Raw genomic sequence first — 25,187 nt, 5'->3', positions numbered from 1 at the left:
TTCTAAATGTGGAGGGAAAACCCGAATGGCCCGGAGAAAACTCCAAGTGACCACGGGGAGAAACTTACAAATATGAAGGCGTCAGGGTCGGGATCGAACACACGACCTCCTGTGTACCAAGCCAAGTAGTTAACATCGCATCCACGTGAATCTGCTGCGCAAGATCCCCCGGTGTAGCAGTACCTGAAGCTTCTGTAGTTCTTCTTCATGCTGGTGCTGCACGTGGATGAGAGAAGCCTGGAGCTCTGCAGATGGGCAGATGGGCACAAGGCAGATGGGCACAAGGCAGATGGGCACAAGGTCACCACCTTTGGGAAAGCGCAGCACTGCCTCCGAAAGCAATTTTTGTTTTCTCTTAAAATAATACGTAACATCTCCTACCCATATTTGTCTCTGCACACTTTAAAAACATTATTTTTTTACACAACCCATTGGTTGCACAGCCTTCTGGGTATGCATCTTATCAGTTGGCTTGTATTATTCAATTGCTTGCATTATTCAATGCAAAGAAACTCTGGATGGGTTTTGAAATTCGGTGTTTCATAAGCGGAGTCAGGCTTGCTCGAACTGATGCTGGTGAGCTGGCCATTGTTAATCGACAAGAACTGTGATAAATGGGTCCTGGTTTGATACATCATTATAGAATACATAACACAAATCAATCATTAAGTGCCATTGTAGAGATGTTAATCATGACACAAATAACACCTCCAGATTCACCAGGACTCTGATAGCATGTTTTATTTCAATTAAAAGAATGTGATTTCAATTATTCTCCTAAATTGTTAATTTTATCTTTATTTTCTAGATTGTGGATTCTTATGTGCGTGTAATTGTTTTCTGTTACAGCTATTAGTCAATAAATATATATATCTTTGCTCTCTGGTTGCCCTGATGAATAATAGTGGTGCCGTGTCCTTGCCTAGTTTTGGCTAGTTGGTTCCAAAACTCAATAAATATAACTACATGAATATCGGCGTTTCTGCTCACTATTTCTCAAAATGAAAAGACTCGAAATCCCAAGCATATGAGACAAAGTCCCATATCATGGGCTAAAATCACGCGAATATGACCTCTTAACCGAAGACATTGGGCTCGGATTAAAATGTACGAGAGAATGAAAAGCAGCCCCTAAAAGGAGCCTTTATTTTTGTGTTTCCCATCCCAATCCATGTCTATTCCACTTGGGTCATCACTGGTCACGCCACAAGAGGAAGAAACTTCCAATCAGAAATTCACAGTAAGCAGGGGTCTACCTGGTGCAATACAATAGCACCGGAATGTGACATCGCAAAACTGTTTCTGAAGCCCCCTTTAAGAGCCTCTTATAAAACACAAAGCGATGCCCTTTTATATGCCCTGCAAAGAACACTCACCAAAGAGAAACGTTTGAATTCTCAGACGTGGAATAAGGGAATCTACGTCAAAAAAACAAACAACAAATGTAACTGTCGATAGTGTGTGCAGTCATTGGTAACTGGGCTGACATCATCACCACTTGAACACAATTTTAATTACAAGTGGCCAACAGAAGCTGGCCCCAGCGGTACGAGCGCAGTGCTTTAAAGCAGCATTAGCCTACTGAACTACAGAGGGAGACTTTTGTTTTGCCCAACTACCCATTATTCCTTAAGCCAATTCATTACACCAAGCCTCCAATAACATTGCCATCCCCACAATGTTTCTGTCACTAATGTGAGCTAATCAACTGAGCCGTACGTTTCATCAGCAGGTTTCACCAGCTGCCGTGCGTTAATTCACTCGGGAAACGCACGCAGCCACAAATTCCTGGCCCGCGAAATCGCTGCTCGGGCAGTGTTACTGCGCTGTGCTATGAATACACCCAACAGTTAATTCTAGATTTGAAGCTTTCGTGACTGCAAGGATTCATGCTCTTAGTTTTTTCGGTAAAGTCACATAGGTAAAAAATGAAATTTAAATTTAAAAAATAAAATAATAAAAATCACGACGTTTCGGAGGCAACACAAGTCTCCGTCATCAGGTGGGACCGTCACAGCCAGATTTGCTGTATCACTTGATACGGTAAAGAAAAAACTAAGAGTATGAACCCAACAGTTATATTCGTGGCCATGGCCAACCACCAGTGGTGAGTGATATTTATAAGTCCTCGGCCTTCCAGTCACAAACCTGCGCTAACCATGGAGGCAAAGTATGGTCAAACACTAAACAAAAACGAAACTATGTTTTAATCTACTAGGAAAGGCCCACCGAGCAATGTAGCTCTTTTTCAGCAGCCACAAATGATAGCTAAACAAAGTGACTTATCACGTGGAAATTTAATGCAGCCAAATACTCTAAATGCATGATTCTAAATGTGGAGGGAAAAACTGGAAGTCCTGTAAAAAAAACCACGCACCCGAGGGGAGAGAGAGGAACACGCTAACTAAATATACAGGTGTTCAGATCGGGATCAGGATAGAACCCACGACCCTATTTATACCTGACGAGGTAGTTAACATCTCGCCACCATGGTGCCACAACAACTTGTATGACTGACATGACATGGGGAGGTCATCATCCAGCAGGGGATGGACAAGGTTGTAAATCATTATTATTTAAAGTGTTTGCATGCAGTCTCTTCAATTGCGTTCTATGGTTCACTCATACTATATAATTGGACAGAAATTGAGTAAATCGCCTTCCACATAAAAAAAAAAGATAGCCTTTGTCGCTCGGTTTATTGGCCTTGCCGTTACGGCAGGTCAAAGGGCATTAAGGCCAATTGGTCTTCCAATTATAGAAAATGTTCTTACAGTTGGTACATTATTACGTAATTCAAGCACCGCTACTGCCCAACACCGATTCATAGAAACGTAATGGTGAATATCCGCAATTTTACAAAAGCTTTGAAGAAACTTCCAGTTATGGTAGGCCAATAAGCTGAGAGATTGAAGACGTTTTCAATTTTATTCTGAGAGTTGACATGGAACAGAAAGTGATTTGTTGAACTTTCTACCCAGATGTATGCACTACAGCACTTTGTGAGGTTGTATACGGTCTGTCACGGGATGAATTATTTTAATGCAACGCCTCTCATGAATTCACCGGATTGGACCACGTGTTGTTTGTTTGGTATGATGTCTGTCGTTTCATCCCAGGTGCTTAGAGATTCTTCTGGAACTGAGGAAGCCGAAGTTGAAATATCTGCTTCAGTTCCAGAAGAAGTCCCCCAGCACATGCAGCGAAACGTTGGACACGGTGCCGAACAACACGCGGCGCAACCCGAAAAACATCATCGGAGGGCTGTACGGCACAACCACACAAACCCACACAGTCGTAATGCCTTGCGTGCTCTCACAGAATGGATCACGGATGCGCATTTTGTCAGATTGGCACCAAGTTTAATTTCAAAGTGCACTGATGGTTGATGCATTAGGACATTGCTCTTCGTATCATAGCAACGATAAAATAATGTCACCTACCTTTAATGTCATCCACACCTGAAAACAACAAATAATTCAATTAGTCTCAAGGTTCAGTTATTTTTCTTCATTCTTTTTTTCTGTCAAACATTGACTCTTAAAAGTATAGCAACATAATAAAACGATATTTTAAGGTAGCAAAAGTGACTAAATATGCATACTGAACATTTCACGGTTGGAAAATTATAATTAAGCACAGTCAATCCAGTTATTATTTAATTCTTAGAGCTGAAATGTAGCCAAACTAATTGCAGGGGGCTGCTAGTATTTGATCTCAGGGTCTCGGCAGTGACAGCTCATCACTCTGACCTCGAAGCAACCTAGCCACCGCCGAGTGGGCTGAATTCAAGCGTATGTTACCCGACAAGGAGCTGTCCAGCGTTGGGTGGGCCTCTGCGTCTTGAGGCAGTGCAGGCGGAGGCCACACGGCCTGTAGTCTCTTCCACGAGGCTCTCTGCTGCCCCAGGGCTACCCACGTGTACTCCTGCTCCATCTGTGGATGCACACAAATACAAAGACAAAGATTCCCCCGTGTACCCTTAACAGCCGTTTGGGGGCAAGTGCCGTTAGCGAGCAGCACCTATGAAGACCAGCATGGCACACGAGGGGGGTATGGATGGCCAGCACTTTGCCTGACCGGCTTTGTCTCCCCAGTAGCGATGTTTGCACACCCCACCAGGTACTCATTTGAGACGAATTCGACCTAGGGGAGGCGAAGGACCGATTCAGATAATAGTCACTGGTGTTGGCTATGACAGGAATTGAACACAGAGTCCCAGGTTTGTAGTGCTATGCGCTAAACGTTACCCTATGCACGCACACATAATCACTCATGCCTCATGCAACACCATTCACGTTCTGCTTATCTATTTGTCGTAACCATAAGAGCACTTCAACGCACTTCTCATCCTCTTTAGCTACAAGACTATGAGACAAATTACTTTGTTGACTGGTGGATGGGGACTGCTTATGTTTAATTGTTTAGCGTGATACTTGAAGTATTTTTTTACGTTTAATCCTAAAGATAAAATTATCAAGATCCATGGTGTGATTTTCGGGGGGGTCCAAAACTAAAACTTGTTTTTTTTTATTGTTATAGTTATAAGCAACGACTCAACTATATGCATGCCTATCTTTTAGATCCATCCTAGACAATAATTACGATTTACAACATGTACTCTGTGAGTTACAGTTGTATTCGGTACATGTGTTAGATGTCCACCACCAAGCAGACATTTTCTTTATGGAATGAGCTATTTTGCTGGAGGTGGATAACCAACACCAAACGAAATGACCATATAGTTTAAAGGCAGAGCACTTAACTTATCTACAGTATATTCGATCTCTTAGTTTAAATTATAAAAAAAAACACAAGCTCAGTGGGGCTGCTTGTACTGAAGCAAAAAAAAGTGATAATGCGATGCAGGTCAATCCTCTAAAACTACTGCCAAGTAATACCCTACAGTAAAACAAAGTTAAAAACAGGGATAATTTCCACTGAAACTTAATTATTCCTCAGTATTCACATCCACCTGCTGGATCGGTGACTTGCAGCGCAGCCAAGGCTGGATTGAAAAACTCAAAGGTGACGTCTTTTTGTGTGGAGCGTCAAGGTCAGCGTCAAGGGCAGCGTCAAGGTCAGCGTCAAGGTCAGCGTCAAGGTCAGCGTCAAGGTCAGCGTCAAGGTCCGCGTGGCGAGGGTCTCACAGAAGTCTGCTTCGCCGCTGCTCTCCAAGTTGAACACTCAGACTAGCTAGGTGGCGTGGTGGGCATTCCGTCCAAACAATCTCGCGAGCTCAAAACTATTTGAGATGAAGTAACAAACCACGGTTAATTATTCACAGCACACGGCAGAGCCAGCCGCTTCTGCAGGTTTTTCCCAGTGCTTTGCCCAACCAAACACAGGCACCGCTGCACTTGAACGTGCGCCTATTTTGGAAATGGCACTCGCTTCAATTAAGCCGTGGCTGGCGAGCAAGTGGCAGGTTTTGTGGCGTTCTATAATTGAATGGAGCATGCACGAAAAAAAGTTGGGCCTACCCTCAGAGCTCGGGGCCGGCTGCCAGCAGGTAATCATACCACTACACGTGTGCAGCTTGCATGAATAATTGACCTGCTCTGGTCTGCATCATTTGGTACTCATTGCTTACTGGGCATGTTTGACAGAATTCTTACGATGACCTTCATAAAATACCACTGTCCCTGATGTTTAATGAATTGTAATTGTGTGCGTATCGGAAATTAAAGGGGGTTTTTTTGATGCCTTGCGCATTTCATCTCCTGCGTCTAAAGGTTGAATACTGCCAGGTAAATTATCCACTTTCAAGATGTCAAGCGAAAATAAATTAAACCTTGGACGTCCATGCTATGTTATTTCCTATTTCCCAGACGACAAAACTGCGCAGCGACTGCTCTTGCGAAAAACGTTTCTTTCCATCGCACAGCGACGACAGTGACAGTTCCAAGACCAAAGAAAGACATTTCTACCATCCACTTCCAGCCCAAAACCTCTAAGCAAATCCTCGAGTGCTCAACTATGAAGAGATTAAATAGAAAATCACGTAAAACATGACAAGCACTTACATGTGCAACATGACAGTCGGGGGCATATCAAAGCAAACACAGAACGGCTTTGGTTTTGGCTTATCAAGTCCTCTATTCAACCCTCCTTGTAACCTTATGCGGTTTTACTTCAAAAGCTGACGGATTCACCACATTGTTAATTATGCATTTCCCGTCTCGCCTACTTGTGAGTGAAGTTCAGGGAGTGGTGGATTAGAAAGCAACCCATCGAATTGGCTCCTCCATATTCTTTTGTGCAACCTTCTACCACCCTGCATCGTGTAGTTTCTATACTCTCTGAAGCATCCCCCCCCCCCCCCCGGCTGTAATGCATTAGAATGATTTCATCTTTGGCAAATGGTCTCAGTCATGTTTCATGAACAGTTGCTTAGCTTTGGTTATCGAATGTTGATCGCAATTGTAGATTTGAAGTTTTTGTGACTTGCAAGGATCAATACTCTTTGTATCTTTCGGTAAAGTCACGTAGGTGAAAACAAAATAAAATAAAAATAAAACAACTAAACTGACGAAACGTCGTGATTTAATTTAGTTGTTTCATTTTTATTTTATTTTGTTTTCACCTACGTGACTTTCCCGAAAAAAACAAAGAGAATGTTGATCGCAATTTAATGTCACTTCGATCATATTACCCTTTTTTCAAAAACTGTTTTTAAATAACATATTACTACACGCGCATTGGCTGGGAGGCCTGATAGGTACACACCGTACATGCATTAGCAAAATAATAATTTACTTTAAGTGCTCCGTTCTGTAAAGAAGTTTCAGAATGTCTTACATATTAAGTGAGCGGGGTGGAGTGGTGTCGCAGTGGTACTTGCACTGCTCTGTGAACTCAGTGACCTGAGCTTGATTTCAGACAGCGGTTAACATCAGGGGCGAACGATATTTGAACCAGTCCTGGGCCCCTGCCTTCACCCAACTGCACTAAATCAATCTCTATAGCTCGCACAACCACTTCATGAAGCACTCGATTGACAAAGGGCTATACATAATAATGATTATTATAATGTTTGCCACATGTGAGACTAATCTAAAGTGGAATAATGGATCCCTCCTTAGGGGCCGTTCATAAATGACGTCACGCACCTGGGGGGGGTCAGCCATTTGTGACGTTGTATGACGACGGGGGGGGGGTTTGATAAATGTGATGTCACATCAAAATGCGCAACTTTAAATAAATATCGACAACCCGTTCTACTTAATTAAATAGACTTTTTAATACAAGTTTTCTCCTACAACATCAAAGTGCAGCGCCACATTAAATACGCACTACAATGACAATAGTTTAAAGCGATTTGAAGCATGTTTTATTTGGGGGGGGGGGGGGGTCAGAGCTTTGTGACGTCATATTAGAGGGTGGGTCTGACTTTTTGTGACGCCATGTGACGAAGGGGGGGGGGGGTCAAAAATCTTCCAAAATCGCGTGACGTCATTTATGGACAGCCCCTTATCTGATTTGCCGGGTGTCCCTGTGGTTAGAGGTCATGACCCACGGTGGCAGGGTTGAAAGTTCAAACTCCAAATGAGGGTCTGCTCAACGCATCACTCCCCAAGTCACTGCCACGAGAATCACTTTTGTGGAGATACAATAGTGTTCCCTTGCATAGGAAGACTGTCCCCTGTCATGGAAATGTGGAATTTCCACCACTGGTTCAGGGTCAGGAAAAGAGCACATCAAACCATTGGTGGTCTGTGCAGATGTACAGCACGTCTATACTTTTACTCATCAACTTGTTTTATATGTATGGTACTTTTTACTTTTTACTCCACTCGGTTATTTGTTATAGGCAAGCCAGCTGCTGTAGCGAGTTTACAATTAACTTTTAATCCAATCAAAGTATGCTTATTTCAATAAAAGTAATTTGGAAAATCGATACAGTGGATACAAATATATGTTTTTCCCGAAAACAAGTATTCTACTTGTGAATGGGATAGATATTTATATTCTCCTCCCTTCAGTTTTGTTTTCTATAGATACATTTAGGAAGTGAGATGTAAGTTGAAATAAGCTACACGTGCCAGATTCTATACAATCACAGACCGTAATTGTCAGGGTGCTACTTGAAAAACAATGCATCAATCAGAGCTCAAGATGCCAAAGGTGACTGTGAAAGAGAAACAATTCAATATTACACAAACAAATTACTTGTCACGATGAGCTGGCAGTGACGCACAAACATAAATCTAAATTGTTTTTATTTAATAACACTGTGGGCCTTAAAAAAAGAGAAAACACAACAGGTGATGTTTTGGGAAATATGGCTCTGCGACAACGCGAATACATTTTCCATTATTCAAAGGACAGATTCATGTGCTATGAAGAAGAGCCATTGCATGAAACATCAACTATTATATTTTTACCCCTTTTAAGCCACAGTGTTATTGATGAAAATCAGAAGCGATACTACTACAAGACAGATTTTCACGGTGATGCTGTTAAACCCCCCCTGATGTCCTGTCGGCTTATACTGCAACATCATGGGAACAACACGCGATAAAACCCCCAAAAAACCTGTTAGATAAATTGCATTTTGGAAAACATAACTGAAATAAGCCATGCTATCACTCCCCCCCCCCACCCCCCCCCCCCCCCCTTAACATTGTTTCTCCCACTCCAGCGGAGCCATCCAGTTCATCTCACCCTGAACGTCGACTTGTCGGCATGAGCGTCATCAGCCACAGCCAGGCGGTCCAAAGAGTCCCCGACAGCTCGAAGAAGCCCCACTTCCAGCAAGTGGCAGCAGAGGCCCACCGCGTCACCAGGCATGGCCTCCATGCCGCTTTGGATGCCTGGCCCGCCTGGCCCACCTGGCCCACCTGGTCCGCCTGGGCCACCTGGTCCGCCTGGGCCACCCAGCTCCGTGGGGCCCGTCACAGCGAAGGTGAGAGCCCCCTCTCCGAACGGCGCATGGGACAGCCAGTCCAGCAACGTTTTACCTGTACACACACGCAAAAAACAAAGATCCCCCGCATATCCTTACAACAGACTGTTGGGGCAAGTGCTGTTAGAGAGCATCTATTAAGCCGACGCAGCACACGAGGTAGCCAGAACCACGCCCAGCCGCCTTTGTCTCCCAAGTGGCGATGTTTACACACCGCACCAGATACTCATTTGAGGATGAGTCGACCTAGGGGAGGCCCAGTGCTGGTTTAGATAATCGTCACTGGTGTTGGCCGTGAGCAGGAATTGAACCCGGGTCGCCAGGTTCGTAGCACGGCGCGCTAACCGCTACACGATGGCGCACACAGGCACGCGCACACACACACGTGCGCACGCGCACACACACACGTGCGCACGCGCACACACACACGTGCGCACGCGCACACACACACGTGCGCACGCGCACACAGGCACAGATAAAGAACCCACGGCTTGAACAGTCGACTGGACAAAGCACAGCACGGGGCCATGGTGTTGACACGTGCAAGCGGCGTTCATGGAAAAGTATCGTGTGTAGCCCTGCTATCGACACGCGTGTGTTATACACACGTGTAACGTTCTTGAAGGAGACGAAGACTTCTTAGAGGCCACGCGATTTAATTCACCAAATACTTGCTACACCTAACACAAGGGGTATACGGTCCCCTTACCCGTTATCCTGACGATGCTACAGACTCCGGACTTGCCGGCTATCTCCCCCGCTAGCCAAGCGTCTTCCGGCTGGGACCTAGGGGAGGCACACTGACCCGCCGCTGGCCCGGCAGGTCCCCGACCCTCTGGTCGCTCAGGACCTTCGCCCTCACAAGGGCGGGAAGGCTGGGAGCCAGGGTCCTATCCAGGACCTATCCCCCTGACCACTGGTTACACTGAGCCCCAGCCCTGACAAGGGCTGGAAGGCTTGGTCCAGGGTCCTAGCTGTCTTCGGCCGACTTGGGACTTCCTGTAGCAGAACTAACCAAGAGCTCTCAGCGCTCCGGCTTTTATACCTGTTCGTGGCCGGGTTAACTAATCCCCGGCCACCTCTTGGACCCCTCCGATTGGTTCTTCCCAATCTGGCGTTTGTATCCTATTTCACCCCATTTGACCCTAACTGTTTGATTGAGCGGAAAAACCTTGTTTACCAACTGCTCTCTCACAGCTTGCGAACAGCGAGTAGTTATCACCACTACACACGTTTGTGTGTGTATGCGTGCGTGCAAGCATTGTGTCGCCACTCCCGGTAACTCCTAGTCTGAATGTGCACGTACAAATTATTTAACACAGATAAGTGTGGATAATAGAAAGACTGCTACCACCTCCATAGAATATACCTTATCCGTAGGTAAGGTCAAACAATAGGATGAATTCAAGTTGCGGATTAAATAATTTTCTGCAGATCGATTCAGGAGTATGGGTAATGAGAAAGTGGAATCTTCTATTGTTATGACTTACAGCAGCCATACATAATTCAAGGCCTAATGTGTAGTTCGTGCCATAGTTAACATATTCCAAAGAACACAGGATGAGATGTTACTATCCTTTGCGCAAGCACTTCCAAGAGTTCATGAACAGTGAGCCTGGTGAAATTTGGGGAGCGCATCGTCAGTAGTGAACCTTTGGTTCCTAGGGTGTTTCGGCCTTTCATACTATACACCCTCCCCAAAGGCGGCCAGCGACAGGGTGATCAATCCTACGCTTGCGTCCCATTCCCAATTAGTCATAGGAGTTGCCTTGTTGTTGATAGCCAACATCCCATGGGACTATGCATGGCAGGGGCGTCCTCCTCCCTGAGTCAAGCATTGTTGACTGCATACCTCCTGGCCCTCTCACTTTGGGGCCCAGCTGGGGTCTTTCCTCTTCATCCAGAGCAAATATATGAAGGATTCTCTCCAAACGTGTTTTCAGGTTGGAAAAGTTCAGAAGAATCTCCCAGCACGCGGAGGAAAACGTCGAACTACACGGGGCAACAACCCAAAAACGCATCACGAAAACCTCCATAATGTGACGAGAAACAGGATACTTTATGAGCCGTTCTACATGGCTAATTTGCTTTTAATATCCTTTCCTCAAAGTACACCTAATATTAGACGTGTTTTAGATTATATATTTTTTTAAACCTTAAATGCTTGTATAGCCACATAATTGCATCTGTCTGACATCTGGAGGAAACAGCGGTGAACTTGATACATTTCTCTATTTAGGAATGATATTATGGATTATTTCTAAATAGCACGCAACATGAAACGTCTTGGGCAACACTCAGGCCTGACAAATTATTTACGAACGAATTCTCCAGTGTATCCGAATGTGTGTTCTATTTATGTGATTACTGTACATATATACACAGCATTCATGGTGGAGTTGTAAGCACAGTGGTTAGTTAGTGCACTGCTATATGTACCCAGCACGCTGACTTCGATTCCCAGTCACAGCTAACATCTGTAAGCGAGTGATGTGTGAACAGGTTCTGGATATCCCCTTCACCGACTTGCAATGACCAACGTGGAAAAGTAATGCATGTGGGCCTTCATCCAGCAGTGGATTAAGGCGCGTAAATTCGGAATATTAGAACGGTAAAACAAAAAGGTTCAGTTGTTCACAAAGGGTGGCAAATTATTGTTGTTATTTATGACAGTATTATGAATAATGTGAATGTTGGTATATCCTACATATTGAAGTGAGTCGGCTGGATCAGCTAGCCAGAATGCTGAAATTTGTCGACGATCTATGAGAGAACAGATCAATGCACAAAGTGCGGAGTGCATCAATAACCACGTAGAAAAAACACATTCCTCCTGCGGAGGGAGCTGGTAGGAACGTTGGGTTGCTCGGTCAATGGCCAGGGTCAACGGCGGCGTGGTGTATTCCGCAAATATGTCCGACTGTGAGGGTGGGCACAAGCCGGCGTGAGTAGGTTAAACGTTGAGTTTTATTGGTAGGAACCACCTGGTTCCACCAGCCCACAGGGGATTATTGTGTCCGTCCGTCATGCATCCAAAAATGGAAGGGGTGGGGCTGGGTAGAGACGGCAGGGTGGGGAGGGGTTGGGTGGGGAGGTTAGGGTGGGGAGGGTGGGGAAGGGTGGGGCTGGGTGGGGAGGGGAGGGGAGGGGCTGGGTGGGGAGGGGCTGGTCACCCCGTGGTGCCCTTATAAAACTCAACGTTTAACCTACTCACGCCGGCTTGTGCCCGCCCTCACAGTTGGCCATATTTGCGGAATACCCCACGCCGCCGTTGACCCTGGCCATTGACCGAGCAACCCAACGTTCCTACCAGCTCCCTCCGCAGGAATGTGTTATAAGGGCACCATGGGGTGACCAGCCCCTCCCCACCCAGCCCCACCCCTCCCCACCCAGCCCCACCCCTCCCACCCCCCACCCAGCCCCTCCCCACCCTCCCCACCCTGCACGACGGATACAATAATCTCCTGTGGCCTGGTGTAACCAGGAGGTTCCTACCAGTATAAATACATCTGAAAGACAGCTCTCAGTGATGAGAAGGGACAAACCTTTGAAACATCGACATTCCTCCTTGACTTGTGCGGCACGGCATGCAACGAGCGCCACTTCTCGATGACGAGATACCGAACAACGCTCGACTCAATAGACAACCGGTTCCATTGACGCGCACCATGCCTTCTCCTCTGCAATCCGTGAAAACCAATTATCGCTCCGCATGACGTTACTGCCACAGAATCGCACAACCTTGACTCCAATCCCACGCACTCTCTCTCTCTCTTGGGCGTCAGCTGAGCGAGGTTCTCTGTGTCTCTTCGCGTGACTCACCCGGGTGCTGCCCTCCCCGTGGCTCGTGTGGGCAAAAAACCACCACGCGCTTTTGCCGGCGCATTTTTCTGAAATTGCGTTTGCCGAGCGCAAACACAAAGGACCAAGATGCAAAGCTCCCAGTAACAAACAGCGATATTGAAGGTTATAGTAGACAAAGAGTAAGTATAGTTCTTGAATTGAGCACAGTTGTAAGGCATGTGGAGAAGAGAGATGATGGGAAGGAGGGAGGGGAAGGGACCATTAACTCAAGATACTTATAAATGTGATATAATCATGGGAAGCTTAAACTCAGATTCAAACCTACCACCTCATGTGGCAGGTCACCCCGGGGAATCCTCGAAGTGTGATTTCTTTACACAAAACTCCCATGATTTTTTTGCAATTAATGTACCCACATGTGCTTAAATTACGCACACATACCAATTAAAAATGTTAATCGGAGTAAATGCAATTGGAATAAACGAATTACGACAAAACCTCCAATGCGATGGGACCATGTAGAACGGGCTATTTGTGAATGGAAACATTTAAATCATATCTGGTTACATGAAACCTAAGATAAAAATCTATTGTCCTTCCTGCTTTTAAAGACATCCCGTGGCTTATAGAGCACTATTGATTGCACACTGACGAATACAATTAATTGAGAAGGCTTCATCCCACTGTAGAAATGTGTAATTTAAAAACAAAAGCAGCAAACCACAGCATTAAATAAGTCACGTCATTTTTGCATATTCTTCATTAAATGCGTTTTGTTGAACATATGCTGTTTTCATATAAGTATTGGCAGCACTTAAATAAATCTGATCATTTTCTTTCAAACTTAATGCTGATTCATAAACATTGTTAACGCCTCGCCTGGACCTTTGAGGGCTTTGTGTAATGTGAGCTTTTCGTGTTGTTGATCATTAGCTTGGTAAAAATTCTAAGCAGTTTTGATTAATTTTCACAATTTCAGGAGTAGTTATTAAATTAAAGAATGTATTATTTTGTGTCTAGTTCTGCCGTCTCAATGGTATTCGTGGGTGTGTGCGTGTGTGTTCTATTTTTCGAGTTTTGTTTATTATTCCCTTAACCGACATAAATTAGGGCATACCGTTGCCACATAACGTTCCCAAATTGAAAATGATCAATTCTAACATGCACAAATGTTACCCATCATTTGCCCAACAAGTATATTTGATGATAGTTCATTACACGTCACCTTTAAAGTGAAATTTAGTCAACTTCACGCATACATTCGTGCCCTTCGGACTGTTAAATTGTCTTAACCAAATTAGTGATTAAGTGTTTGTCAGCAAAGATTTGTTTTTTAAGGCAACGAATACTACAAGTGGATGAAAATCATCGCGCATCATGATTCTGACTACTACCTCCCCAAAGACCAAAGCGTGACACACTAGAACGAGACGATATCAACTCGTCTGATCGAAGATGCAGGCTCAGGTAATTTAGTAAGGTTATTAGAGACAGTGGCGCACTTAGGAATGCCACAATGGTCATGAGTTATACTGCATATGTACATCACAAATACGTACTAAGTTCAACATTTAGCCGACCACGTAATATCCAGAAACTGAAAAAGTGCAAACCCATCACACCAAGATGAAACGAATAATAGTGGCCTAAATGTTTGAATGCTTTAGTCGATGAGACAAAGACTGACTAAAATATGAGATTGAGGAAATGTTCTACAGAACAATGACAATGATGCTGCTACTGCTGTTGTAGTTTAAATACCTCTGGTGAAATATATGCTGCAGCTTCAGCCACTGCTGCGCTGTCATCAGCCAAGTGGAACATAAAATTGGTTGCAAACACTGTTCCGAGTTGGGAAATGGATGAGGTTCAATAAATAAAACTGCCATGCCACACGTGACACAATGAGATATCGTATCGGCTCGTTGAACACTCATGGCTTCACAGTCGTGATGTTGTGAGGTCGAATGCTGTAGTAGGGGGTTTATTCAGCCCATCATCCCTCTGGGGTGATAAAATGGCTATCACCTCCTGGGAAAGTCAACAGTGGTTGTCCTATTTATGTATTATGTTGAACTTCTTTCGCACCGTACGTAGCTAGCCGTGCTAATCGGAGGTGCGGGGAAAGGACAACTAAGCACAAAAAGCAGTTCTAAAGAAATTAGTTTTGAATCTAGATATAAAAATACACAGCGCATCCGAAAGCGCGTGATGCGGTGAGCGTCCTTCATCGATTGATTAGCCCAAAGCCACACTGCGAGGATGAGCGGAGTTCGCGTGATGTTTTATGCTCCTTGACAACATCAGCAAGGTGTTGTGGTTCATTTGTGGCAAGCACCGTGTGTGTAATGAGTGCGACCCTATAAGAGCGACTTGCCCCTGCGCCATAGGCATGTCGTAGGAATGTGCAATTCCCACTACTGTCTCAGGGCTGAGAGCAGGAGAGGAGCACAGCCTGAATTCTGATTTGAGCAGGACGTAACTTTTACTGGTAGGAACCTCCTGGTTGCACCAGCCCACAGGGGATTATTGTGTCCGTGCTGCAGGGAGGGGCTGGGTGGGGAGGGGAGGGTGGGGAGGGGAGGGTGGGGAGGGGCTGGGTGGGGGGTGGGGGCTGGGTGAGGAGGGGCTGGTCACCCCGTGGTGCCCTTATAAAACTCAACGTTTAACCTACTCACGCCGGCTTGTGCTCGCCCTCACAGTCGGGCATATTTGTGGAATACAGCACGCCGCCTACCAGCTCCCTCCGCAGGAATGTGTTTTATAGTGGCAGGTGTATGAAGTTAAAATAAAATAAACATAGAAAAAAAACACTTTTCTATAAAACACGACATAATGTTACTTTTAGCAGCATTGTCGGACAAATTATTTTCAAAATCTTACGAATCGCAAAGAGATCATCTATGAATGGGTTGTTAATTACATGTATTGGCTACACTGATTCTCATTAACTGAATCCAAATGTGCCGCTTAAATTCGTTGACTTTTGAAAGTTTGCAGTTACGCACACTTTGGAGTGTTTGTTTGCAAAATAAAACAATGCACTGAAAGTTATGTATTACCCTACTACCGCTGGAAAATAAATTATAATGAAAAAAACCCTCTCCCTTGGAGTTTTTATATCCACTGTTACATTCATAAGGGGGGGGGGGGATTTGACAGGTTTGAATATATAGACTAGCCTGCACGCCTAATTCTGCATCCATTCACAAGGCTATAAATAATATACTGCATACCTATCACGGCAGCCGAGTGAAAAACGTGCACAGCCATAGATTAATAAAAAAAACTAACACGGCAGAGCGCACAAAAAAACGTGCATTAACCCTGCAGCGCAGTTTTTTGGTACAAGGGCGGCCATAACACTTGAAGGCGATGGTGGCGGTTAAAATGCCAAAACGATGTAAACCTCACTGGTGGTCCACACCAATCCTGGAGGGGCCAGCTCATGAGGAAGATGAGTCTTCTGCTCCGATCGCCATGGCGACGAAGCCTCCATGGCTCCCGCAGAGCTCGCCGGCCGGGATTACAGGAAGAGTGAGAAGCGATGGTCGTGGGACCGTCTTGCGGGCCCACGCAAAACACTCCCCGTGCAACAGCTGTCAACGTCGCACACTCATCCATCATGCCAATTCTGAAGCGCATTCTATTTATATGCACTGTATTGTAAATACCAATAATTGTACAATACAGACAGGGCATTGAACACACCCCTTTCTTAATATCTTCCTGCAATGCGGATGATGTATTATGTTATACGGTAAAAATACAATTAACATACATGTCCCATAACATATATACAGCAGTGTTATCGTATACAATAGAAGAAGGATATAGGCACACATGTAAAGTAAGCAATGCATCCTCAAATTACACTGGTGGTGGGAGGCCAAATGGAAGCTGGTGATATAATCTCACGTGCATTTACGGTCATTGGGTCGGTGTACATCCTGCTTTACCTGTATATATAAACACACAATATTACAAAAAATGTTGTATTAACATTCACTTTCGGAGGCTCCCGCATTTGGGTATTTGGCCAATTTGATTCAGGAATGTTTGGTTTCATGTGTGAGGAATCTAGTAAACCTGGAGAAAAACGTATGAATAGGATGACACTCAAAGCTCTGCACAGATATATTCCAGAACCCATTGATGGACTGGCATGGCCTGGCCATCAAGCAATCCTAAGGCCTGATATTCCCCAGGCAATCTCCCATCCAAGCACCAACCAGGATCCACCCAGCTTAGCTTCGGACACGTGATTAAATTGGGTGCATGTATGATAATTTTCTTGTCCTGTACTTTTCCACAAGGTAAGAGCCCACTAAGCTGTCAGCTCATTTTCAAAGGCGACCTCGCCACACGTGATCATAGCTCATCCAAGTGGCTTATAACATCACGTGGGCATTTCAAGCAGCCAAATTATCTAAACGCTTGTTGATAAATTGTGGAGGGCAAAAACTAGAAGACCCAGAGAGTAATCCACGAGAACACGGGTGGAACACGCAAACTCCAAATTAAAATATACATGCATCATTAGGATTTGGATTTAACCCACTATATCCTGCATCCCAAGCGAGGGATATGTTGTTGTCAGCTCTCGCTATATATATGGACTGTATACATGGAAGTGACAAGATGGTCATAGTGTGGAGCCAGCATTGCTGAGATCCTGGATTTTCATCCGAGTTTCAGCCCACTAGTGATGAAAGTGTGCTCTCAAGTCTAGTGAGTTGATGCTCTCAGCCTGGCCATCAATCACTGCAAAAACAAACCACAACTGTAACATTGGGGGGTTTCACTTAATGTGGCCTAAATGCATTTCTGAGGATAAAAAAAATCAGCTTCACGTCATGGCACAAAAAAACGTCATAATGGGAAAATGTAACTCTTCCTGCGTCGAGAAAAGAATGTTACGCAGAAGGTTGCTTCAGCGGAAGTCCTGTGAAAAATCACTTGGGCAGCTGATTGGTGAAGATTTCCAAATGGATTCTTCATTGCATGGCATGACACCAATAGCACAATTGGAATAACATGACGGGGGGGGGGAATATGAAGAAATATTTTTAAAGGAATAAATATTGCAAAGCTGCGAAAAATATTAATTGTACTACTAGTACTAATTGTAGCACTAGTTGTACAATTAACCAAAAAATCTGAATTAAAATCAGTTTAAGAAAAATATTGCAACTCATTGGTTCAGGATTGTGACTCACAACCTTCGAACCAAGGTTGCAAGTCCTGCAGTTTGATTTAGCCATGAAAAACATCGAATTGGACATCCTTTAAACTGTGTGATCAAATAAAATGTTTTTTTTATGAGCCATCTCTAGATACATTAATTCCATCCGCTTGTGCATATCAAAGGAAGACCATTATATTGCACCGCACCCATCACCCACGATACCCGGCTGGAGTCTAAGAACATCAATGGAAAAACAGGGACCTAATGACAATTTGTGTCCCGAATTTGCATTTCTGGTAAAACAGTGTTGGCTGTAACTGAAAGCCAGAAAGGGACTCGATGAACAGGATGTGATTACTGTATATGGTGAGTATGAAAAACTGCTAAGTGTCTTTGTTAATCTACATACTGCAGCATTAGTAGTAGAGTACTGGCGATTGCTTAAACATACTATCATCTGTTGGCAAGCATACACTGCACTATTGCAAATATTTCAGCAGTTTTTTTTTGTATTTGGATAATTTTCTCAAAATGTTATATTCTATGTTGTATTTATAAAGCGCCTTTCATCAAGGAGCTTAACATTGTGCCGTCAACGTCATAGCATGAAATGGATTATCTATTGGGATTTCTGACAGAGCAGTGCTATTGATGTCATATAACGCGAGATGGATTACTGATTGTGATTCCTCAGAGCAGTGCAACCCTTTGTGTTAGAGAATGGCCCATGGAAGTGGACACTACAGAGCTACCTCTGAGATCCCTTCAAGGGACCTCTGGTCCACAAGATAGAGGACAGAACTTTTCTCTCGCCATGCCACATGAGAGGAATGTTGTCGCATGACAGTCAATCTGACATTTAAATTCTCAGAAGTATAATTTGGCCAAATTAAGTAGTGAACCACATTTTATTTAAATGGGTTTTCTTGTGTAGTCAAGTTCAATTCTCTATTATGCATTTTGCCAGGTGAGAGACAAGGATAGTTTAATTTTAGCAAGAGTGACTTGGGGCATTAGTCTGTCAGTAGGGGGCGACAACTGCCATGTATAATCCTAATTGAGTATAGATTTGGCTCGCTTTATGCAAGTTCCGTTTGTGCCATTTTACGTACATGCAGCAAACCTATTTCTACACAAAATGTGCTCTGCAGTTTGAATTCATTCATATGCGGCGATGCGGTCAGAAGTGGGACAACGCTGTGTGTGTATTGTGTGTGTACCGTGTACTGTGTGTCTACCGTGTACTGTGTGTACTCTGTGCGCGCTACTCGGTAGGCTGCTGTTTCGTGCGTTTTTTTCTTCGGTGCGCCATTTACTTTGGATGGCATCTACCGCACGAAGTGAGAGAAACCTGTAAATCCCTTACAGCCATTGGTCAATGGGCTGAGATCATCAACTCACCACCCTTGAGTACACCAGTTTAAACAGAGGCAGCTGACTGATTATAAACCCCAGGGTCCCAGTGGTGCCAACTCAGCGCTGTTACGTGCGAGCCATTTGGCCACGTACGGTACAGCAGCAGCAGCCTTAAAGATGATGAAGTTTGAATGCCATGTATTCCAGGGGAAGTTAAGAACACTACTTTTGAATGACCACACTATATTTGTAATGTATATACAACTATTCTGCGGAGATTTAAAGAATGAGGTAGGTAGTGTCGCAGTGGTTAGCGCACTTCGCAGTGAACCCGAGCCACCCGAGTTCAATTCCTGGCCATGGCTAACAATAGTGGCGAGTGGTATCCGAACTGGGCTTGCCTTTCACCAGCAGGCACCGAAAAGTGTGGTCAGGTATGGTCAAACAACTCCAGTGATTGGTACAATGTGGAGAAGCCCTTCATCCAGCAGTTGATTTACAAATGGCTGTAAAAAATAATCATGGCCATGAACATCCAAGCACACATCATAAACATTTTTAAAATAACGAACAAATTTGTATAAAATGACTTTTATTGCACGAGTCATTTAAAAATATTAGCTGTGATAACGGTTAAGTGTTCTACTATATATGTAAAGTAACAAAGTTTCAACAGTGACATGTTGCAAGCCGCTATCCTAGCACAGTCCCCAGTCTGCGGTGACAGCCCACTCGCGGATTATAAAGAGCTTTAACATGTATAGTTGAGCAGCTTGAAGAATTTCTTTCCACCAAAAATGCACCAATTTCAGAGCACACCACCTGGTCTGCACTGATAACTAAAGCCCTAAGTAAATGGTGCGTGGCTCTGACTGTCTCCTTGGCACATACTCTAACTTGCAAATGCTATTCATGGGCTGCTGGAACCACGAACAAAGTATTATATAAAGGATATCTGAAGCTCACCATCTTTTAAATGTCATTCATGGCTTCAATTATTTCCCAAAAAAATTGCTAAGTTGTTTTTCTTCCGATTGAAGGCAAACATGATATGACAGCGTGCGGTGAAGCTCCTCTTATTGAAAGGTGATTTTGTGGTCACGAGTGGAGGAGCCTATTACCGTATCCACATTCATCCATGCAGATAATGCATTTTATCCGCACAGTAAACGCAGAGATAAATGTGAATAGGTTGCATATTCCACCACTTATGGGTGACTCTTCCTATCCTCATTGTGGCACGGACAACAGGAAGAATTTGGTGCATTTAAGTGATTTCCACACATCAATCCAGGGCCATGGAACAGAAGTAGCGACTACTCGGGTTGTGGATGGCGTTTCTCTGTAATTATAGCAACAACACATTTTATTTTCATGGATTAATGCGTTTTTTTAAATCGAGTGGGTGCTCATTGTAACTTTTTTTAATGATAATTTCTGCAAGGTCGGAAAGAAGCGTAATAATAATATTAATTACAGATTCCTGGCTATGGCTCATTATTTCCCACCCCCCCTACAATTGGCGTGCAGCAGAGTGAGGCAAGCACGATTGTAATGTGCAGTCCCAAATCTGAGAGAAGCGGTGGTTCAGTGGTTGAGTGCACTGCGCTCTGAAATCGGCCACCTGAGTTCGATTACCGGCCACGGCTAACATCAGTGCAAGTGAGATCTGCGATATCCCGAAACCAAGTCCACCCCTCCTCCCCCTCACCCACCTACATTGACCAGCACGGTAAAGTATGGCCAAACAACCCCCACTATAAACAGTGTGGCAAGACCTTCATCCAGCAGGACATTGACAGAGGACAGCGAGTTCAGAGTTCAGTGTCCCAAATCAAAAGGTTTTCATTGATATATTGCTTTGATCACTGTGGTAGATGGTTAGGGGCATACACATTGATGAATGTTAACACGAATTGTGAGTTTGAGCCCCTCGTGAAAAAAAAACACATTTCGGATGGGCATGCACTGGTACAATAGTTCAGGATGTGTAATGCAGAAGGGTTGTTTCGCAAACGTTGGTGGCATTGTATAGGCCTCACATCATTAGGTATGACCCTTGACCCCAATGCACTCTGCCTCACGCCTCACAACCACCACTTCCCCTCCCACATGAAAGAGCTTTCTCCCACAACTCTCTTGACAAGTGAAAGTTAATCTTATTACTGGTGGATAGTCAAGGCGGCCTTCCATCTGCTGCTTTAACAAAGACCACTGAAGCAGACGCTTATCTTTCCTCTTATAGCACAAGTCACAGAAAGACAATAATCCATGACCTTACTTTACGTGATCGTAGAGAGACGTGTGAATTCATCTCGTAAGCTTCAGAAAGACAAAAAGCCACCACCTTAAGTTACAGCATGTGATCATAGTGAGCATGTGAATATATCTCGTGAGCGGAGAGAAACTGGCTGGTGTGGGAATGCGTGATGTAAAAAAAATATTTATTCTTCTGGGTTTCCACCGAGCACTTGAAAGCAGTCCTGTACATAAAGTAAACCGACAACTAGCCCAGCACAAAGGGAAAAGGGCTGCCCTTTTCAATTTGTGACACGTCATTAAAGAGCCTTTAAACCCAGAGGGCCAGGGAGATGGGGAAAGCATGAAAAGAAATCCCTCACTGTGCCACCCACCAATTGTGCCGAGTCAAGGATTTATGGCAGAAGCGTACACAAAACGAAGATTTGCTTTACATTTCAACAAAGCATTGGATTAAATGCATTCTTGTAAGTACTTTAATGCCCACAAATTTACCACCTTTGTAATTCAAGCCTCACTGGTTGCCATTACGTGGTGTGCCTACTGCCGCTGTGTGAGGAAGCCCTGCCAGTCTCAGTTGGGGGTTGTGAGAGAACAAAAATGTGCGTGTTTCTTTTATCCTCTCAACTTGCTCCCCCCTCTCACGCCTCTTTTTCTTTCTCTCTGTGGAGTTCAGCTCAGAACCAACTTGCAGTGCTGACCACTGCAACAGGTCTCCCCCTATTAATGTGCGCACAGATAAATAGCATGAATGCGCCATACAATAAACACGTTGATGCCAGGTTACCGCAACACTGCCATTAATATTAATAATAATAAATTATCTCGTAAGCTTCAGAAAGACAAAAAGCCACCACCTTAAATTACACAATAATAAATTACAGACATGCTAAATCGGCCAATGGCAAGGCGTCCCCATGCCGTGTCACTGAAGGAAGTTTTTTTTCTTTATCCATACTCATCCACATGATCAGTGCGAGTTGGCGAAGGTGGCACAGGGTAGGGCCACCATGTTTGTATGCCACATTCAAAAGTAAAAAAAAAACACAACACGCCCCTCACCAACCCATCCAAGCCTCAACTGCACACCCATCCCCACCAACGCCACTTCAACGACTCATCTTTTCCACACGAACCAAAATGTACACCGACTGAACTTTCCAGAAGCGGGCGCAAAAAAAAAAAACACACCGACACAACACAAGAGCAGGTAACAATACCTCACGGACGGGGCACGACACCCACTGCGCTCACCTGTGAAAACGGCGACGGTCGGTGACGAAGGCGTCCCGCCTTGGCCCGCTTCGGGAGATCCGAGGAGGCTCATGGAACCGGCCCTCCTTAGGCGTGGCTCTCCGCACGGCAGCCTCATCATCTCCCCCGTCCAGTCAGCCGAGCGGCTCATCACCACGGCATCCCAGGCCGAGACCAGCGGCTTGGTGGCCACCGTCATCGTGTCCCTCCATCGGTGTCGATTCTCCCCGGGCTGCCCCTGGTCGCCCGGTGTCTCGGGCCCGGCCAGACGCCGCTGCAGTAGCGGGCTGGGCGCCGGCGAGGGCAGCGGCGAGGAGAGAGGCGAGCTGAGCTGGCGCGTGGTGGTGATGGCGTACGTGGTGTTGATGTGATGGTGGTGTTGGTGGTGAGGAGATACGCGCAGAGTCGAGGTGGCGAGCGGCGTGCCGGGGTGCGGATGAGAGTTTTTGTCAGCGAGTAGCATGGTCGCGCTGGTGCCGGCCTTAGACTCTCGGCGTGCCCAGGCCTGCTTCGTGTTGCTGCAGTCCCCTTCAAACGCAGCAGCGTCCAAGCTGGGTTTTCTGTGATCCTGCAAAGCTCCCTCCACATTCGTAGCACCAGCATTAGCCAGAAATGATGCAGGTAAGTTGATATGGCCAACTTCTTGATCTCCATCGAATTTGAACTTATTCCCTTCCGCAATTCCACCATTCACAGCTTTAACAGATGGTAGGTCACCGACCAAAGGTTGTACATCAGCCACCTCTGTACTTCTAAAATTGTTTCCCATTGCTTTTCCATCGGTTGACTGCAGTTCTGTAACTTCCAGCTGTGTAATGTGGTCTTGAGCTCCTTCACTCAACGGTTGTACTGTTTTGTCAAGTTTTCCAGTATCCAAGGTGCTACACGGAGGATGTGAAAAAGTCGTTCCACCTGCCGATACATTGGAAGGACTTCTGCCAACAAGTTTGTCATCGGATGCCTTGTTGTTGTCATGGCACACGTCATGGTCCGTCGAGCCTTCCAGCGATAAATTGTTTGCATCACTGCGCTTTGAAGCTGCTTTGAGTTCACCTGGAATTAACTGCAGTTTCATAGCGAGCTGTATATCAGCCAGCAGGTCATCCCCACCCATGAGGCCTTTGTCCAGTCCTTGGTCAAAGTCAGGTGCAGAGTGAAAGCTGTAAGCGTCTGTGTCAGATCCAGAGCTCAGCACGGTGCATTCTCTCTGTAGCGCTGCGACAGTCTTCGGCTCCGTCTTCTCCTTGTCCACCCTGGTGCCGGGAACGACATTACCGACCTGGGCACCAGCGTGCACCGCCTGCCTCCCGCCGCAGACGTCGCCGACGCTGGCCGTGAAATCACCGCTGTCCTCGGTGTGCGTGGACGATTTCTCGTGCTCAGCTTCCAGGTCGGCCGCAGCAACGGCTTCGGTGCGGCCGTGGGCAGCGGCGGCAAAGACGGCAGCCGCTGATTTACGTTTGCGAATCCCGGAAAAAACGGAGGAGCCCGAGGAGGAATCTCCCTTCGCTTTCTTCTTCTGCTCGCCCTTGCTTCGGCCGAGCTTGCCCTTCTTGCCCGAGTCTTTGTAAGCGGACGTGGGTTTTCCAGAGGCCTCGCCTCTCGCAGCATCCTCGGCTAGTCCCCTCTCGCCGGCACCCTCGGCAACGCTGCCCTTCCTCAGCTTGCCATCCTGATTCCCCATTTCCCTACGCTCGCCGCCGCTGCCGCGGCACGCTCGCAGCCGGAGGGCCGCAGCACCGACGACAACGTTCCCACCTATCGAGTCACCATCCCAGGCTGCCGATATCGCGCGCAATTGGCTCACGCTTTCCGGCAACAATACAGGGGTGGCTCTGAGCCCAACGCCCGGCAGCGGTTCGTCTGAGCGCAGGCAGCTCACGCGTAACGAGGCGTCGCTCCCTCGGGCATGCTCAGACCCACCGGACCTGGCGCCCCAATCAGAGATCGCGTTTTTGTTCCCGATGCGAGCGCTGTGCTCCGGCGCCAGTGCGGACTGATACGAGCGCGTCAGGCACACGTCCCGAAAGCGCGCGTGCAGCGACAGCACCGTGTGATATTTTGCCATGCCACTCCTCTACCTTGGTAATGTTGCAATTTTTTTTCGTCATTTACATATGAATATTACATTTTCGAGTGCGTGTCCATGTGAAATGTGGCCATTCATTCATCCATAGTCATATTCCTTTGTCCCCCCACGCATCGGCTTAGGAGCAGCTGGTTATAAAAACACAAGGCAGCTGCCGCAGCTGAGCTTGGGGGAGGGCGGCCGGAGCTGAATGCTAATTGCGGAGGCCGGCACGCGGCGGTGTTGTCTAGAACGACGGTGGCGAGAGCTCTCCAAAGGCAACGGACCACCATCTGTGGAGAATGCAAAGGGCCAGCATGGATTAAAAAACACAAACCCTCCGCGCCACC

General features: G+C 45.8%; 1 protein-coding gene across 6 annotated transcripts in view; it reads right to left on the bottom strand.

Annotated features, from left to right (window-relative positions):
- Positions 1 to 25,187, bottom strand: part of LOC144728793 (uncharacterized) — an 82,747-nt gene that overhangs the window by 34,412 nt on the left and 23,148 nt on the right. For 5 of the 6 annotated variants that reach the window (XR_013587567.1, XM_078608442.1, XM_078608444.1 and 2 more), the window contains 6 exons: positions 22,770 to 25,130; positions 8,668 to 8,963; positions 3,804 to 3,936; positions 3,444 to 3,461; positions 1,377 to 1,418; positions 184 to 245 (listed from right to left, as the gene is read on the bottom strand). Coding sequence is in view for 5 of the 6 variants with exons in the window: in XM_078608442.1 (XP_078464568.1) it covers positions 184 to 245; positions 1,377 to 1,418; positions 3,444 to 3,461; positions 3,804 to 3,936; positions 8,668 to 8,963; positions 22,770 to 24,837 (2,619 nt within the window). In the remaining variant the exon portion in view is untranslated. The remainder of the gene's footprint in view (positions 1 to 183; positions 246 to 1,376; positions 1,419 to 3,443; positions 3,462 to 3,803; positions 3,937 to 8,667; positions 8,964 to 22,769; positions 25,131 to 25,187) is intronic. The other variant, XM_078608446.1, reaches the window with a different exon arrangement.

The sequence above is a fragment of the Lampetra planeri genome, chromosome 30 (genome assembly GCF_965212315.1).
Source record: "Lampetra planeri chromosome 30, kcLamPlan1.2.h2, whole genome shotgun sequence".
NCBI classification, from domain to species: domain Eukaryota; kingdom Metazoa; phylum Chordata; class Hyperoartia; order Petromyzontiformes; family Petromyzontidae; genus Lampetra; species Lampetra planeri.
This window is presented reverse-complemented; position numbering and strand designations above follow the sequence as displayed.